Source organism: Schistocerca nitens, chromosome 1, assembly GCF_023898315.1.
Source record: "Schistocerca nitens isolate TAMUIC-IGC-003100 chromosome 1, iqSchNite1.1, whole genome shotgun sequence".
Lineage (NCBI taxonomy): Eukaryota > Metazoa > Arthropoda > Insecta > Orthoptera > Acrididae > Schistocerca > Schistocerca nitens.
Window position 1 is genome coordinate 1,051,445,961 of NC_064614.1, and position 18,971 is coordinate 1,051,464,931.

Consider the following 18,971-nt stretch of genomic DNA (forward strand, 5'->3'; position numbering starts at 1 on the left):
GGTTGAAACTGAGTACAGTTTACAATAAATGATGAAGACTAGATAGAAATAATTCATTGGTTACTTCACTCTAATTCTCCATCGCTTTCTTGTATTTAACAATGAAGTTGCAAATTAGTTTCGCCACATATTTATGTTTGCTGTACAGGACCAACAGAAGGGTCAGTAACAGAAATTTTTCCCAGCTTCATATCGTTCTAATTTCTTTCGGTGCTCTCAAATATCTTCAAATTATTTTATACACAGAATGAGATTTTCACTCTGCAGCGGAGTGTGCGCTGATATGAAACTTCCTGGCAGATTAAAACTGTGTGCCCGACCGAGACTCGAACTCGGGACCTTTGCCTTTCGCGGGCAAGTGCTCTACCAACTGAGCTACCGAAGCACGACTCACGCCCGGTACTCACAGCTTTACTTCTGCCAGTACCTCGTCTCCTACCTTCCAAACTTTACAGAAGCTCTCCTGCGAACCTTGCAGAACTAGCACTCCTGAAAGAAAGGATATTGTGGAGACATGGCTTAGCCACAGCCTGGGGGATGTTTCCAGAATGAGATTTTCACTCTGCAGCGGAGTGTGCGCTGATATGAAACTTCCTGGCAGATTAAAACTGTGTGCCCGACCGAGACTCGAACTCGGGACCTTTGCCTTTCGCGGGCAAGTGCTCTACCAACTGAGCTACCGAAGCACGACTCACGCCCGGTACTCACAGCTTTACTTCTGCCAGTACCTCGTCTCCTACCTTCCAAACTTTACAGAAGCTCTCCTGCGAACCTGCAGAACTAGCACTCCTGAAAGAAAGGATATTGTGGAGACATGGCTTAGCCACAGCCTGGGGGATGTTTCCAGAATGAGATTTTCACTCTGCAGCGGAGTGTGCGCTGATATGAAACTTCCTGGCAGATTAAAACTGTGTGCCCGACCGAGACTCGAACTCGGGACCTTTGCCTTTCGCGGGCAAGTGCTCTACCAACTGAGCTACCGAAGCACGACTCACGCCCGGTACTCACAGCTTTACTTCTGCCAGTACCTTATTTTATACACAGTTTATTCATTGGTCGTAATTTGAAAGGAAATATACTGATAATGTGGGTTTTATTCAAATTAGCTTGTGTATGCAACGACGAGCTTTTAAATGGAAACAATAAATATGCGTGCATCTGATATCGTTAAGATCGTTGAAACTTGTGACGATTGTGACTGTGGTCTAAAGTGCGCACATACTAGGTCACCGAGGTAACAACTGGAATTTCTGAGATTGCAGGGAACACAGCAAATATTATCACGATCCGTAGCGTCAATGAGTTCAGCTTCTTTCGCTGGATGCAAAAATTGTGACACCGTGTACTATTATTACCGCAAGCTTGTGGAAACGAGCTTGATTGCTTCGTACGTTGGTTAGAAAAAAAATATTTGTTTTTCGCAGGCTACTTTAGGAAAGCAGATGTACTGAGGAAAGGGGGTTGTGTTATTAGTAGTGAATGATATTTTAACGGTCAGTTTCTAGTAATAGTCGTATGAAATCAGTGGAATAATGTGTGTCATTTCTCTTTTTTCAGTACGCCGTTGAACGAAATGGAAAACAGATAAGAGATATCTCTATTTTCGCATAGGGGTTCTGTGATGCGCATCCTGTGCCTATTGTGTTCTTTTTAAGAAAATGCTTTGTGCGATTAATTTGCATGCAGTGAGTGGTGTTTGAGTCATAAGATTCGTTTTGTTTTTTTTTTTTTTTTTTTTGCCTCGTTCTGCATCAGAGTGTTTCGTCTCGTCTCGACTTTTCATCCAGTGACACTAGACTATGACTTTGGTATTAGTACATCCTAAAACCTGTGTACTAAGGGCGAAACTCAACCGAAAACCTAGGAGTGAAATGGCTTCTGAAGAGATCAAGGGATCCAGATTATTGACACTTTACTATTACATTGGTACACAATCACAATTTCACGCCTATGATACACTTGCTGTATCTCATATTTTAACTTGCTACGTTGGCATTCCATTTGTGTACATAGATGGTTCTGACACCACAGTATAAATGTCAGCGTTATTGTTTTCCCCTGGGATGACTATGTGAGAATTCCCAAATCGATCCACTCACAATGCAGTTTCTTCCGAACGGTTGCTAATCTAAGAAGCCGTATATTTCTGCTCTCTTTACACAGTGCAGTTCCGGTTTATTAAAAATAGTTTCATACAAACAGTATTGCGAGATAAATGATTCAAGAGATCTGTGGTAGTCATTTTCTAGCACAAATCTTGGTAGAAAATAGTCGCAATCCATTTTCGTGGTCGAATTTATAAATAGTCTTGTGTTCCTACATACCACATTCGCGAAGATTATAAAAATAAAATTAGACACTCAGGTTGTTGCGCGTTTTCCCCACTACCTGTCCGTAAGTGGAACAGAAGGAAACATATTAAATCAATACTCGCATGCATTTCACAGTGCTTTGCAGAATGTAGGTGTTAGTCTAATACAGCTCTCCAAGGTCTTGAGTTTTAAAACCGAAACATTCCGAGTACATCATTCATGTGATCAAACTACTGGGCCACATTACTTTGGTACATCAAAATTCGAGTAACAAATATACAAAAACTGGGTATAATAAGTGACTTCTGTACCATTCTCCAAGTTCACTAGCACTTCCTGTCTCCAAGATATGCATGTAACAGCAAATAATCAGTTATGTTAAATTAGGAGTAGAATTTACTATGTCTTATTCAGTTACAAATAACATATAGAGACTGTGGATACTCAGTCAAGCGAGCTCGAAACAGACGAGTTAAGAAATTCGTCCGGTTTCATTGACATACAGACATAATATTGTCTTTGATTTACTGACAAGACAACACCGAGAGAATATTGAACTTAGGCCGTTGCCAGTCTCTTAGTAACATTCGCGGCCCTAATTTCCAAATAGTCCTCGACACGAAGCATGCACCCTGACAGTAAACAGTACTCTCGCGCCTTTGGTGCTGGAACGTCGATGCGGCGACCAGAAAAAGACTTGTCACCAGGCTACCCTGCGAACTGCTGATGAGGACTCTCCGGGGGCAGGCCAAAGCGTCTTCGTAGCCATTGCTCCTCCCGGTGGCGGTTCATCAGTGCCTCCATAGCGCCCTGCCGACAAACAGAGAATAAGTGTAATGGACAAAGTTTCAATTACAGCATCTGTAGCCATCGCTTAACAAAACCTCAACTATAAACAACCGAAATCGCTATTCATTTGCGCTTGACGGTCGGTTTACATCATACCGTCACACTTAGACCGCGAAATATTGAAAGTAAGCTGGCATTCTCGGCAGCATCAACAAGCTGTTGAATTCACATAACTGACTTCACAGATTCTGCCAACGTTGCAACTTATTGTGGATATTTTGATTTGAGGATGGCTATACACAGTGTTTCAAAACTCGACGCAAGGCTTCAGGAATGGATTTCCCATATAAAAAGAAGCAAAAAAGGCTGTGGATCTGGAAAGGCGTGGTTATTCGAGCATGTTACTCTTACACAGTGCACACTGACAAATTACGTAAACGTGGATGAACGGGATGATTTCGTGATGTAATAAACTTTCAGGGATAATACATAAGGATAAAGTATCAATTTGAGGCAAGGGACCCTGGTCCGGAAACGGTTGAGTCGACAGATATCGTTGTGATAAATATGAGTGACTGTAAGTTATTTGCTTTCCATATCTTCGGAGAAGGCAGTATGACCAGAACAAGAAAATATTTGTAGTAAACATGCGGTCTAAAATGCAGACCTTAAGGGGGGTAGGATGTCAAGAGGGCCGACTTGGAGCAGGAGAGGCACCACACGACATTTTAATTTCCACTGTCTATACTTTTACAAATAAATTCATAAAACTTTGTCAACATGACCAGGAGGGATTCAGAATTCACACTCTTAGCAATGTAGGTTCAGAAATCTAACAAAATATTTTTTTTTTACGTGTGAAATTTCATCATTTTTTCACCTACTATTGGCTGCATTTGGTACTGTAGGTACACTCTTCTTCATAAGTAAGAGAGATTCTTCGACGAATTTTGCACAACATACAAACCATACGTACAGGTGTAAGAAGCTCTAGAATTTATTTAATTAATGAAAAAATGAATGAGCTGTTACATATTAAACTTAATGTTTAGAAAAAACTCAAATTTTATGGTTAATTATCTCATTTTTTACCACAGTTTTTAATAGATTTGGAAAATTCTTGAGTTTCATACACCTGTACGTATGATTTGTATGCTGTGCAAAAATCATCAAAGTATCTCTCTGACTTATAAAGAAAAGTTTACCTATAGTAACAAATGCAGCCAATAGTAAGTGAAAAACTGATGAAATTTCACACGTAAAAAAATTTATTTTGTTATATTTTTGAACTTACATTGCTAAGAGTGTGAATTCTGAATCCCTCCTGGTCATGTTGACAAAGTTTTATGAATTTATTTGTAAAAGTATAGACAGTGCAAATTAAAATGTCGTGTGGTGCCTCTCCTGCTCCAAGTCGGCCCGTTTGATGTCTAACCCCACCTAAAGGCTCTGAGCACACGTCCAGCAAAAGAGATGTGTTCCACAGTAGTAGCAATGAACATATGCAGATAGATTTCAAGGGATGCGCCTTAGGGCTCGCGTTTCTACAGGTAATTTTTCTCTTGTTTTAGTCCATACGACCACCTTTCAAAATACGAAAACAAATATCTGGCAGTAGATGAGATCCATTCTAAGATGTATTAGAAAGTTTTTCGCTCATATCTTTCGACTCGCTCGTTTCCAGATCAGGGTCCTCTGCCTCACGTTGATATATTTATCTTCCTCTGTCACCTCTGAAAGTTTTTAGTATCATTATGGAGGCATCCTGTATATCTAAGTCCTTTAATTTGTCAAATGTGCACTACTTAACAGTAAAATGCTCGAATAATTCGGCAACTATGCATTTCTGGTCTCATGATGACATAGCCTTTTGTTTGATGACGAATCCCTTTCTGAAGTTTTGCCGTCCAGTTTTGAAACACACTGTATAAGCGAAACTGGTCACCAAATAGAAAAACAATTTGTAGTGTTCTATGATCATTTTTTTTAAAGTTGACTACTGATATTTCATGCTATATTTAATTAATCGAACTGTACCGAAAAATTTTAAACGCAATTTTTAATTATTACATAAAACGAAAAATGCATTTGCCTGCAGCAGCAGTAATTAAAGAGGGAAATTTAAGTGTGACCGTCGAACGACATTATGGGATCAATTTTAGATGTTTCTTCACTGAAAGTGAATTGAGAAATTTACTAATATTAAGTAAGATGCAATAAAGTTTATAAAATCTGAGAAACAATAATACTCAGTTTAAAAGGATATCAATGACCACAAACAATAAAACATGTTTGCACTACATAAGACGTGCTTCCACTACTCTTTACTGATCTATTTACATGATGATGATTTTACATAGGCATTTTGTGGGGGGGGGGTGAAAATTTTTCCTAATGTTAAGCCCAATCTTCAGCTTGACGTCTTGCAATATATGTTACTGACATATACTGAATCACATGAAAATGGCATCAAAGGCCGAAACCTAGGACGTAATTAAATAAACAACAATACGGTCAAATGTTTGTGTGTTCATTTAAAAAATAAAAAAATTAACAGTAGACGTAATTGCTTCATACTAGAATTACGCCAGTATTACAGCCCTGTAGCGGCTAACAGTAGGGACGTTATGTTGCACTGAACTGTATTTTGTGCGCCGGTTGAAATATGTGACACTGAGTTTTTCTCCATTCAAAATAATGGTTCTATATACACTAGAATTTTGCATTTAACTAACTCTAACTAGCCTTTGGATCTGCGCATTTCTGTTCTCAATATTTTAAGAGCTCTCCAACCCGTATATTCAGGCTGAGATTCTGGAGGAGTTAGCCGCGAAATTTTCCGTGAACATTGTTCCTAGGTGCTATTTACCAAGTCCCTTGTTGCCGGAGATTTCTGTATTGTACTATCTCTCAGCGTTTGTCCTGGAAATGACCGTAGATTGTGTAGTTCATACTCCCGGCAGTAGCACAAAGCTATAAAAACTGTGTGAGACATTTATAACGGGAGCACCCCAGAAACAGTGATACCAAGAGTCAGGAAGGTGAGCTTCACAGGCACGAATCACTTTTAGGGCAAAGTGAGAGTTTTATAAAAAAATATATGGTGACAAGGGACAAGATCAAGAGCAGGCAGAGGGACCCATCGTGACAAATCGCCCCTTTATCATACGTATGAAAGCGTTAGTGATGGAATGGATAAGACTTCGAGTAAGAGAAAGTTTTAAGGGTGTTGCATAGTTGTCAATGTAGTTTTTAATGTGAATGGGAATCAAATGGATTGAAGGGATAGGATAATAAAGAATACCAGAGGAAGATTAGTACACTTCAAGAGCAGCTAGGAGTAGCCCTCTCCATGTGTGCACGTGTATTTCACCAACAGAATATATTCCATTCAGTCCACGTAATATACGATATACTTCGATAATGTGGCAATCACGTTCATCGACGTCTCTTACTTTCTCGCATTCGTCGATGTCTGGCGACGATAATCAGGTCCACCAGTAATCTAAACGGTCACAAATGCAGCGAGCACGTTATAACATTTCAGGACTTTTCTGGTCCGTTTACACAAATAATTTGATTTTTTGTCAGCTATCAACATTCAATGTATTACGAACTAGATAAATTAGAAAACGAAGGAATTGCTATTCAGACACGAATTTTACTTGGATATAAGGGGGAAAAAACCATATGGAGAGTAAATTTTCTATTCTCTTCAGCAGGGATCTTATAGAAATATTCATCGTGCGAGACGTTACTGCTTTTGCAATTGACTATAATTTTATATAAAGTTGTGTTTAATTTTTTGCACGTAACAGTGAGAAAAAAAAGGAAAATACGCCAACGCGGAAGATGTTACTTTCAGACAAGCAGAAAGAGTTCGTTCTAGATGAGAGCATCGTCAGAAGTTTACCATCGCTGTTTACAAAAAGAAGTAGGCTATATACCTCTCGACCAACGCAAATGAGCCGAACCTGTCTTTCCGGTGGTAATTAGACGCTAGGGCCCAAGCGCTTGGCTGTATGTTTTCCTAGCTAATGAGCTGTGTTTACAGCAAAAGGGGAAAGGCAAACACTAGAGATTACAGAGCACGGAATTGCACCGTATCTGTTTCTATTTATTTAAATATCGAGGAACCGCCGGTCTGTTTGTGGAAGATGAAGCCACACAATCTCAGGCAGCTATGCTAGCAGTCCTACAGCACTCGAGCTTCTACTCGAGTAAACGGAAGTTTTACTTAATTTGTTGTTGTTTTCTGTCTGAAGACTGACGTGAATCTGCTCTCCATGCCACTCTATCCTGTGCAAGCCTCTTCACCTCCGAGTAACTACTGCAACATACATGCTTCTGAATGTGCTTACTGTGTTCATCTCTTGGTCTCCCTCTACGAGTTTTACTTCCATCAAATACTAAACTGGTGATCCTTCGATGTCTCACAATGTGTCCTATTAACCGGTCAACTAGGCCACAACTTTCTTGTCTCGCAAATTCAATTCAGTACTTCCTCATTAGTTACGTGATCGATACATCTAATCTTCAACTTCTTCTGTGGCACCATATTTCTAAAGTTTCTACTCTCATTTTGTCTAAATTGTTTACCGTCCATTTTTCCCTTCCATACGAGGTTACACTCCACATATATACCTTCAGAAAAAACTTCCTAACATTGAAACCTATATTCAATGTTAACACATTTCTCTTCTTAGAAAATGCTTTTCTTGCCCTTGTCAGAACAGATTTTACATCCTCTCTACTTAGGCCATCATCACTTATATTGGTGCCCAAATAGAAAAACTCATCTGCTGCTTTACGTGTCTCGTTCCCTAATCTGATTGCCTTAGCATCACCTGATTTAATTCGATTACGTTCCATTATCCTTATTTTGCTTTTGTCGATGTTAATCTTGTATCCACCTTTGAAAACGCTGTCCATTCCGTTCAAGTCCTTTACTGTCTCTGAAAAAATTACAATGTCAGCGGCAAACCTCAAAGTTTTTATTTCTTCTCTCTGAACTTTAATTCCTACTTCTAATGTTTCTTTGTTTCCCTTTACTCCTTGTTCAGTATACAGACAGAATAACAACGGGGACAGGCTACAACGCTGTCTCACATCTTTCTCAACCACTGCTTCCCTTTCATGCCCCTCGACTCATATTACCGCCATCTGGTTTCAGTAAAAGTTGTATGTAGACTTTCGGTCCTTGTCTTTTACCCTAGCTACCTTCAGAATTTCCAGTAGAGTATTCCGGTAAACATTGTCAAAAGCTCTCTCTAAGTCCAGAAATCCTGTAAATGTAGGTTTGCCTTTCCTTAACCTACCTTCTAAGATAAGCAGTAGGGTGAGTATTGCCTCCCATGTTTCTACATTTCTCTGGCATCCAAACTGATCTTTCCCGAGGTCTGATTCTACCAGTTTCTCCATATTTCTGTAAAGAACTGGTGTTAGTATCTTGTAACCATGATTTGTTAAACTGATAGTTTGGTAATTTTCTCTCCTATCAGCAACTGCTTTCTTTGAATTGGAATTATCACATTCTTCCTGAAGTCTGTGGCTAATGCGCTTGTCTCATACATATTGCACAAAAGATGGAAGACTTTTGTCATTTCTAGCTCTCCCAAGCTGTCAGTAGTTCCGACAGCATGTCATCAAATCCTGGAGTTTTGTTTCGACGTAGACCTTTCAGAGCTTTTTTCGCAGTATCGTATCTCCCATCTCATATTCATCTACGTTCACTTCCATTTCTACAATATTGCTTTCATGTTCGTCTTCCTTGTATATACCCTCTACATACTCCTTCCACCTCCTTCTCTTCTTCGCTTAGGACTGGTTTACCATCTGAGCTCTTAATATGTATATAGTACCGTTGGTTCTATTTTCCCTAAAGGCCTCTTTAATTTTCCCGTAGGCGGTATCTACCTTTCCCTTAGTGAAATATGCTTCTAAATCCTTAGTTTTTTTCCTGTAGGCATTTCGATTTAGCAGTTTTGCACTTCCTGTTATTGTCATTTTTTAGACATTTGTATTCCCTTTCTGATGCGTCATTTCCTGCATTTTTAAATTTGCTCCTTTCATCAGTTAAATTAAATTTATCTTGTGTTATCCGAGAATTCCTGCTAAATCTTTTCTTTTTACTTGTTTGATTCTCAGCTGCGTTCACTATTTCATCTCTTAAAACTACCCATTAGTCTTCTACTGTATTCCTTTCTCCAGTTCTATTCAACCGTTGCCCGATGTTCCCTCCGAAGCTCTCAACAGCCTCTGGTTCTTTGAGCTTATCCAGGTCTCATCCTTCTAATTTCCTATCTTTCTCAAATTTCTTCAGTTTTAATCTACAGCTCACAATCAATAAATTGTGACCAGAGTTCACATCTTCCCCTTTTATAGAGGTGTCAGTCCTCTCCTTTTTGATGACCAACAACTCTACAACACTTCTCTTCCTGAAAATGTCTTACAGTTTAAAATCTGGTTAGTAAATGTCTGTTTAACCATTATGTGATTGACCTGAAACCTTCTGGTATCTCCAGGTCTCTTCCACGTATACAACCTTCTTTTACGATTCTTAAACCAAATATTGGTGATGATTAAATCATGCCCTGTGCAAAACTCCGCCAGGTGGCTTCCTCTTTCATTCCTTTCCTTCGCTCCATATTCACCTACTACTTTTCCCTTCCTTCCTTTTCCTACTATCGAATTCCAGTTTCTATTAGAATTAAATTTTCGTCTCCTGTAGCTAGCTGAATAATTTATTTTACCTCATCATAAATTTCTTAAATATCTTCATTATTTGCGGAGCTAACTGTCATACAAACTTGTACTACTAAGGTGAACGAGGGTTTCGTGTCTATTTTGACTACGATAATGTATTCACTATACTGTTCATAGTAGTTTAACCGCATTCCTTTTTCTTATTCATTATTAAACCCACACCTGCACTACTCCTATTTCACTGTGTATGTATAGCCATGTATTTACCTGACGTTGTCTCAGACTGTTTCATTCACCGTGGAAGACAGTAATGTTCTTAGTGACATCAAATCTAATTTCATATAGAAAGTAGTACATTTTTACATGGTAGGAGGGTTGCTTTGCCGACTGACCCGCTCCACAGGATCACATCCTAATTGCTCTGACCTGCTGCCCAACCATGATATTATTGCACTTAGCCTCCCGTGGCCGTTATTGAAAACGCGTCATGATATTACAGTAAATAAAAATCATATTGTATAAAATGCATGTTTGATGATCAGCTACTTTTATTTTAAATATAAATATCAGCCGGTTTCAGCCATGGACCATCTTCACAGATAAGGGTTAACACTTTTGTTTGTCACTCTTTTGTATTATTGCCTAGAGTGTTACATTTCTGTGACTTTTTATTAAATAAGGTAATTAGTGATTATACTTCATTTAACATTTTATGACGAAAACATAAAAGAGAAATATGTAGATTCACCTGGAACAGAGGAAGGGTCAGTTCTGACCCGCCCGGCGCAGTCGCTATAACAATCGCATTTTTCATGTAGCTTCATGCCTATTGTTAGTGTGTGTTTGGTCAACAATCGCAAAACTCGTTTTTACTTCAGTTACGGCTGACGTTTTGAGCATGGAACGAGAGGGAGAGAGGTTCAAACAAGTCTGACCCTGTATGTAAATATTGCGCACCCAGAGTTTTGTACCACGAAAACGGGTTTTGTAGTGCATTATGGCTGCGTAGATAGTGCTTGTAAATTACGAATATATTATGGCCAAATTTCTACGCACAGAAGAGGACATTATAAATGATCTAAATGAGATTTTAGATAATGAATCTGAGGGCAAACCGCTGGAGTCTTTATCCGAGGAAGAATTTCCATCGCCAATAATTCCGTATTCTTCATCAGAAGACGATGTTACTCCTGAGAAGGTTCTACTAAATGCTGATGAGAAAGTTATGCTTGTTTATGTGTTTGTTTTATAATAATTTTTGTTTATGTATATGTTGCGTAGACACTAATTTCAATTGCAACACTTATGTTTATACTTTGTTTCGTGTTGAATTTTTACAAGTTATATATTACATGTATGAAGGTGTTTCTTTGTTTTAATATTACGCAATATATTCAATATTAAATCGCGTTCTAATACGTATAACTACTACTACAGGAACAGCTGCCACAAAGACTAAGTCAACTCGAGGAAGTGGACGTCCTCAAGGTCGGCGTGGACAACAAAATGCCCAGGGTTCTGGACTACTTCAGTTTCCTTCAGAGACCCGTTACAGTGCATAGCATCTAATGATAACGGACAAAATTTTGAAACATACTGTAAAATGTACAGAAACTGAAGCACGTCGTGTACTGAGGTCAGATGAGTGGACTATAAAAATTGAAGAACTGGAAGATTCTATAGCTATATTGTACGTCCGTGGTGCTATTGGAGCTAAGAGCTCAGAACCAGACACACTGTGGTCAGTGAAGTGGGGAAATAATTTTGTGAAATCAACAATGGCTCGTGACAGATTCAGAGAGATAATGTGTTATCTCAGATTGGCATTAGATCCACAAGATCAGAACGACTAAGAGAAGACAAGTTTGCTTTGGTATCAGAAATCTGGAATGAGTTCATTGCGAATGCACAGCCTAGTTACATACCGGGTCCATATATAACAATCGACGAACAGCTTTTTACTTCAAAGTGACGTGGCAGATTCACGCAGTTTATGGCCTCAAAACCGGACAGATATGGGCAAAAGTATTGGATGGCGGTAGATAAAGACTCAAAATATATTCTGAATGCTATCCCTTATTGAGGAAAGGATGACACTTGGCGGAGTGATGAGCGTCTTGGTGACTTTGTTGTAAAAAAAATTGATGCAACCTTACCTCAACAAAGGAATAAATGTCACATGTGACAATTTTTTCACCTCCTTAATGCTCTCTGAGACACTGAAAGCTAATTCTACGAGTCTTGGGGGCACAATAAATCGATCTCGCAGGGAAATACCAGTCCGTATCAAGAAGGCAAGAGAACAGTTATACAGCACAGTATTGTTGAAAAAAGATGATTCCACACTGACTGTTTATCAGGGTAAGAGCAACAAGAATGTCCTGATTCTGAGCACTATGCATCCTTATGTGACGATTGAGGATGGTATAAAAAAGAAGCCAGATGCAGTTATGTTTTATAACTGCTCTAAATATGGAGTGGACGTGGTCGACCAAATGGCTTGCAAATACTCTGTCAAAGCACCATAGAGACGTTGGCCTGTTCACACATTTTACAACTTGCTGGATTTGGCTGGGATGAATGCGTGGGTATTGTTCAATTCTCTAACTAATAAAAACTGAAACCCAGTGATTCCATCCTGCAGCTGGGGGAGGGGCTTGCTGAGAAGTACACAACGACTAGAAAGACTAGCGTCCCTGTCAGACCTGAAGATATTCCTGACAGACAAAACAAGCGAACACGTTGCCTTCTAAAGTCTAACTGTGAAGGAAACAAATCATTTGTAAAGTGTGACATCTGCAAGAAAAATGTGTGCAACAAATGTACATCAAAAGCCTATTATTTGTGTTCGTTATGTAACGGTAGCCAGTAAAAACACCCAGCAAATACATGTCAGTTTTACTAACTACTACTAACTCCGTCTACAGGCCGCAAGCGACCCATCGGGACCATCCGACCGCCGTATCATCCTCAGGTGAGGATGCGGATAGGAGGGGCATGGGGTCAGCACACCGCTCTCCCGGTCGTTATGACGGTTTTCGTTGACCGGAGCCGCTACTATTCGGTCGAGTAGCTCCTCAATTGGCATCACGAGGCTGAGTGCACCCCGAAAAATGGCAACAGCACGTGGCGGCGGGATGGTGACCCATCCAAGCGCCGGCCACGCCCGACAGCGCTTAACTTCGGTGATCTCACGGGAACCGGTGTAGCCACTGTGGCAAGGCCGTTGCCCAAATACATGTCAGTTTTAAAATATAAAATTATAATTTGTGTAAACCTTGTTTATTTTTGTCAATTTCATTCTAAATTTCCTAGTGCTTCTAACAATAGATTCATTGGCAGTAACAATAACCCACTGACATAGGGCAAATAAAGGAAAAGATCGCGGGTCATTAGTGACCCAGCCGTGGTTCTAGGTGTGTCCAAATATCAGCGGTTCTAGTGTTAAAATGGTTTGAGCCACCACATTACATTTGTCATTACTTAAATAATGTGCGTGTCATGAATATCAAATTACGACTCAGGACTTCTAGAAACAAACGTATTAAGTGTACACAGAACAGTACTGAAGAAAAGATCAGGACTATAAGTACTACCCATACTTATAGTCGTGATCTTATCTTCAGTATTCCTTATAGGATTGCCCCCTTTTATGTGCCTGGCACTACTGGTGGGCGCTCCTCTAAGAGAGTTCAACTGAAATAGCCCAATGAAACATTTCACTCCTGGGTGGACGATGCCGATACTGAGGATGGAAGTTCATGAGGTATACAGGGCGATGGAACTACTTTAAGTGGGGCCGGCTCCCTCCCTGTCACAGTGATGTTCGCTTCCACTGGGACGTAACGGAGATCTCCACATACTTACCCCACGTTCGCGTCGTCAACTCTTCTGACGATGCAGTTTTCGAACTTATTGCATAGCCACGATCTTTTTCAGTACTATCTATGCACAGCATAAACTGGTATTACTCCATGAGATGCAGTATGCTGCAGAAGTTGACCTTACCCTCCGTCAGGAGGTGTGTGTTGGAACTTATTGTATTTCCCATGCTTTACCCACGGTAGAAGACCTGCGATCTTTTTACGTGACAGTAACATGCCAGACCTATGGCTCTCACATCTGGTGGCGTCAGGGTCATCAAAATTTATGCACCATATGTTTCGGGTAGCCGCAACGAATGTCCACTTCATTTTCAAAGGTGGTAGCGCCTCTCTTCTTGGGTCGGCAGGAAGCCGTGATCGTTAGACGTGACTTCATCTCCACGCAGGTGCCAAAAGGCCAATTGCCACACCACTCTCCGAGCGCGGCTTTCGAGGGAACTGTCCAGCAAATCAACCTTGTGGGCTCTTGGAAGCATATTCATGATAACCGTGAAAGGTTTACACATTTCAATAGCCATTAGTTTAGTCGCCTCAGGCGTGTTTATATCTGCCACGTGTTGTCACTGGACTGCAGATGTCTGATGACTGGCCCATTGCATTCTATGATCCTGACATCTAAAACTGTGCCATCAGTCTCTGACGCCATAAGATGTGGCACGGCTGCAGACCGTGGAAACTGACCACGATCCATCTTACTACACCGACAACCAGCACATCATCGAGACCACGTGGACAGCCTGCACTGTCATGGTGGATCTTCTGCGTACAGCCTGCCCACCGCCACAGCGCAGCGGTGACGAGGTACGGAATTTATGCTTCACCACCTTCCGAGAGTGTAGTATGATGCTGCATCCACCAGAGCGTCAGGCGACGGTTAATTGTGCCAAGGCACAGCGCACTACCTTCTCTCGACGTTACCTTGAAGGTGCTACGATCAGAGCACTCAGGAGCGTCCTTCTATGTACCACATGATAGCACACGGCACCACCAGCGGAAGACATTGGTTAATATTCTTACGACTGATGATGGGTGGTTCTTAGATACCTACCGTGATATAGTGTCTGTCCCCTATGCACTTTATTCTGTTACGCTGTACTCTGCACAACGCAACCATCCAGCCAACTTTATGGTGGTCTCCTGACTCTCCTTTGTCTCGGTTCCTGGCACTGTTACTATGGATCTGCTTGCCATCTTTATGGTAGACGAAGTCGATGATGCTATCGATTCGCCTCCTTCAAATAAGTCACCTGATGGCCTTCCTCTAGAGTTTTACCGGACATTTCGTCTGCTATTAGCGCCATTTTGGATGGAAATTTGTCAGGACCTTATGTCGCCTAATGTGCAGATTCCAGACGGTTTCGTCATTTCGTCAACGACCTCCTCGTTCCCATCCTTGGGCCTCTCAGTACATCGCAGATATGCAGTTATCGGCTGTTGACGTTACTCAACAGTGACATGAAGATCTTTCCTCGGATGTTGGCTTAAACGGACGGCCCGGTACGTGGTTTCTCCTGATCAAATCCCTTTGGGAGGTGCCAGTATCATCCGCACTGCCCTTTGTCCTTATCAAGACATACTCTTGCTCATCCTATGCCTGGTCTTTGGCCACACTCAGCTTCAGCCAGGCGCGCGATCGGGTCGATCATGACTACCTGGAATAGGGGCTCCGCGATGTGGGGTCCCCTGATACTACTGTCGACGTCGTGGTGTGTCTCGAGTACTCTATAATGGCTGTCTCATTCTTGTCATCTTGATCTGTCGTACGGTGTTGTATGCTAACGCCATGGATCCATGCTCTGCAGCCTCCATCAATGCTGGTCTGGGATGTCTTTCGGTGGCCACGTCTTTTGCTGTATTGATTATGTGAACGATTTCGTCCTTGTTCTTCCTACTGGTGTTGAGGTCAAGGAGTCAATGGCATAGATTATCATTTATGGCGATGCTTCTGGTAGCTGCCTTAACGTCCACAAATCGAGAGCTATGGTGCGGGGCTCCCTGAGAACAGCACAGTTCCATTGCGTGTAGCTGCTACTATCAGAGGCTTTAGAACCAGATTTTGGTATTGATCTGCGGTGCACTATTGCTCTCAGCTGACGACATCTACTGTTCCACTTAATGACTGGACTCTCTGACCATCGTTTACGAGCCCTCGAGCTTCAACTGTGGACATACAAGGGTTGGAACTTAAATAGTAACACCTATCTGTTCACAACCTATACCAAAGAGTTACATGAAACTTCCTGGCAGATTAAAACTGTGTGCCCGACCGAGACTCGATCTCGGGACCTTTGCCTTTCGCGGGCAAGTGCTCTACCAACTGAGCTACCGAAGCACGACTCACGCCCGGTACTCACAGCTTTACTTCTGTCAGTACCTCGTCTCCTACCTTCCAAACTTTACAGAAGCTCTCCTGCGAACCTTGCAGAACTAGCAGTTCCCTTCTGATGTCTGTTGGCTGGGAATCTTTGGCGGCAGACGACGCCTTCCTTTTCTCCGGACCCGGAACACAGGCGTATTTGCTTTTTGCCGTGGCGGAACTTCCGGCGTCAGGTGCCCCTACCAGCTGCGACGTGGTGGCTCAAGTTAAGGGGCTCCGGAACGCCCTATACTTGCAATGTTAAAATAACGCTTATAAAATACATCTTTCCTCACAAAGTATTTGAGGTAGGAAGTTGAACGTTTTACAATTTATTTATTGGAATATGGGCTACAACTTAACACAGGGATTTTACAAAATTTTAGTTCAGTTATTAAAGATGATTTTTTTTCAATTGTAATGAAAATTCACAACATTTTTTTGCAATTTTTTATTTATATATTCAAAAATATACAGTTTTTTGGAAAAAGGCTGTGTTAAATTATGCAGAAGGTACTGTGTAACATTTACTGAAAGTTTGAAACAAATATGTTTGGAAGATCCTTAGAAAACATGTAATTAGTATGAGAAAATAAAAGTTTTGGGAATCGAGCGACAAAGATTGGATTAACTTTTTAGTGCATTCCAGGTCCATAGGATGGATTATCTTCATCCTCTGCAAACTCCTCCTCCAGCTTCCTCTTGTTCCTCCTCCTGTTTACTCTTGCTTGTATTTCTAGACTCTTTACAGCCCTGTCTGCAGCCCGAAGGCGTTCCTTGTCTAAAGCAAGCATCGCTCGTACCATGTTAGAATCTATCTTCATTCCCATATTTCTAAATACATTTGGCTTTCCAACATTTCTCCTTTTCTTAAAAGCCAAAAGAGGATTTCTAATAACTTTACTTTTACTCATTATTATACTTCAACAAAACAGAGACTCAAGAAACAGAATTAATTACGAATATTTTCGAGATAACGACAGAGTAAATAAACATGAAACAATCGACAATCACACCAGCGATATATATTGAACCATCACAGGTTAGCCACAACACATACTTTATCTCACATCACTAAAATGTACTTGATGAACACGGACGTTAATAATAACACCATTTGACAGCAGTTTAACAGCGCCACCGTGGGTCACGCCCATGTAGAACACATTTCAAAATTTTTTTAAAAATAGTTGTAGTCTTCAGAATTGAATAAATTATATATCTATTAAAAGGTAATAGTCTGCAGATTCAGAAAACGCAAAAAAGTAAAAATTGAACTTTTCATGATTTTGAGCCTTTGCGGAGCCCCTTAAGTAGATTGATGCGTGCAACGGCGGAGTGTCGCCGATTAAGCGGGAACCAGTAGTCTGCTCTATATTGTGAATTTAATAAGCTCAGGAGGTTTAAGGCGTGTTTGGCAAGGCCGAGGTTCCTTCTAATTACACCTCTTTAAATACTCGTTTAAATCTTGTACTCTTGTTAGTGCTTTTCAGCGCATTAAGTTTAAGACCTGTTACTTATCAATATAAATCAATATAAACTGTCGAGTCTTACCTTGATGAATGGTCATCAGCTAACTTCACTCTTTGTGAAACTTGGCTGCTCCTTCCTTGTTGGCTATAACAGCCATTTGCTGTAGCACCCAGCTGACGTTGAATTTTGGTCAATTGTATATTTATTAAAGCTGATTGCCAACGTTCCTGCTGGTCTGTACCAGTTGGGAGTTGCATTTAAATTGCATGCACTCTCGACTTACCGCATTCTGGGCAATTGCGTTTTTATTTAAGCGTTATTTTTTAATTCTTGGCTGGAGTGCACAGTTTGGGATTTATATTTAATTTTTATACGTTCCCAGCATGTTTGTTTTGAGGGATTGTGTACTTTATTGCTCAAGGGATTTTCTATTATACACTGCTAAGCGGCCTTCCACCAGCCACTATCAGTGACGTGGCTTGTGATCCTTTCTGTACTTGGATGAATGTTATCCAATTGTACAACGGTTGCATAAGCTTGGAAGTTGTTAGTACACTTCATGGCTGTCATTGTGATTGATTTGTCGATATAATTGTTTGCTGCACCTGCTTGCAATCACGCCCAGTTGGTGCGAACTTGTCTTGTTTTTGGTAACTGTGTACTTCCGGGTTCAAGCCATGCTCTTAATGGTAGAATTGTAAATATTAGTTTTTTTTATGGATTGAGCCTGTTTAAGTTTTAATTGTGAGGATTGTGATTCTTTTCACATGGATTTTTTTTGAACCGTAGTGATAATATTGTTGTTAAGTAATAAAGTGTATTACGTGAAACAACAAATGACGAAATACGTGGGTCCACCTTCCCTGTGTTTTCCTTAAAGCTATCCCAACCCTAGTTGTAAGGAATCATGTAATTTATACTGAGTCTAGTTTTCGCTCCACGCAAAGATTTGACCAAAACGTTTCGAATGTCAATGATACGACCAAAAACGTTCGCTTTGAGTGCTCGTTTCGATATCTTGGACTGTTTACAAAATACGAAAATTTTTCCAACGGTGATTCCCGATATGCAGGAACTGAATTGAGCACACCGCGCGAAATCCAGTCGCCAATCAGAAAATTCAAAGTCTTCAGAATGAAGAGAGATATCGTTCTGATCTGAAACTAAAATGCAATTTCGATTTGTTGGCTACGCTACATTTCATATGCAGAAAGGTATGGTCTAAAATGAACTAAATGCAAAGGCTACATAATGCGTTTTTACCTCTACATATTTAAAGATTTCATGGAGTCGTTTACTTTGCTCCGTGCAGCACACTAACTACGACGAATAACGAGAAGAAATCGAGTCCTTTACCGAGAGAAGATATCATGCTGTAAGATGCGAAAGAATCAAATGTTTTAACCTAATAGTTTTATTATAATCAGATGATAAGTATTTCATAGTAGCGAC

At 40.6% G+C, this 18,971-nt stretch overlaps 1 protein-coding gene across 2 annotated transcripts in view; it reads right to left on the reverse strand.

The window, feature by feature from the left end:
• Positions 1 to 1,713: 1,713 nt before the first annotated feature.
• Positions 1,714 to 18,971, reverse strand: part of LOC126238059 (ecdysone-induced protein 75B-like) — a 626,856-nt gene continuing 609,598 nt past the window's right edge. For both annotated transcript variants that reach the window (XM_049947766.1, XM_049947765.1), the window contains one exon: positions 1,714 to 3,122. In XM_049947766.1, coding sequence (XP_049803723.1) covers positions 3,021 to 3,122 — 102 coding nt within the window. In that variant the 3' untranslated portion in view covers positions 1,714 to 3,020. The remainder of the gene's footprint in view (positions 3,123 to 18,971) is intronic.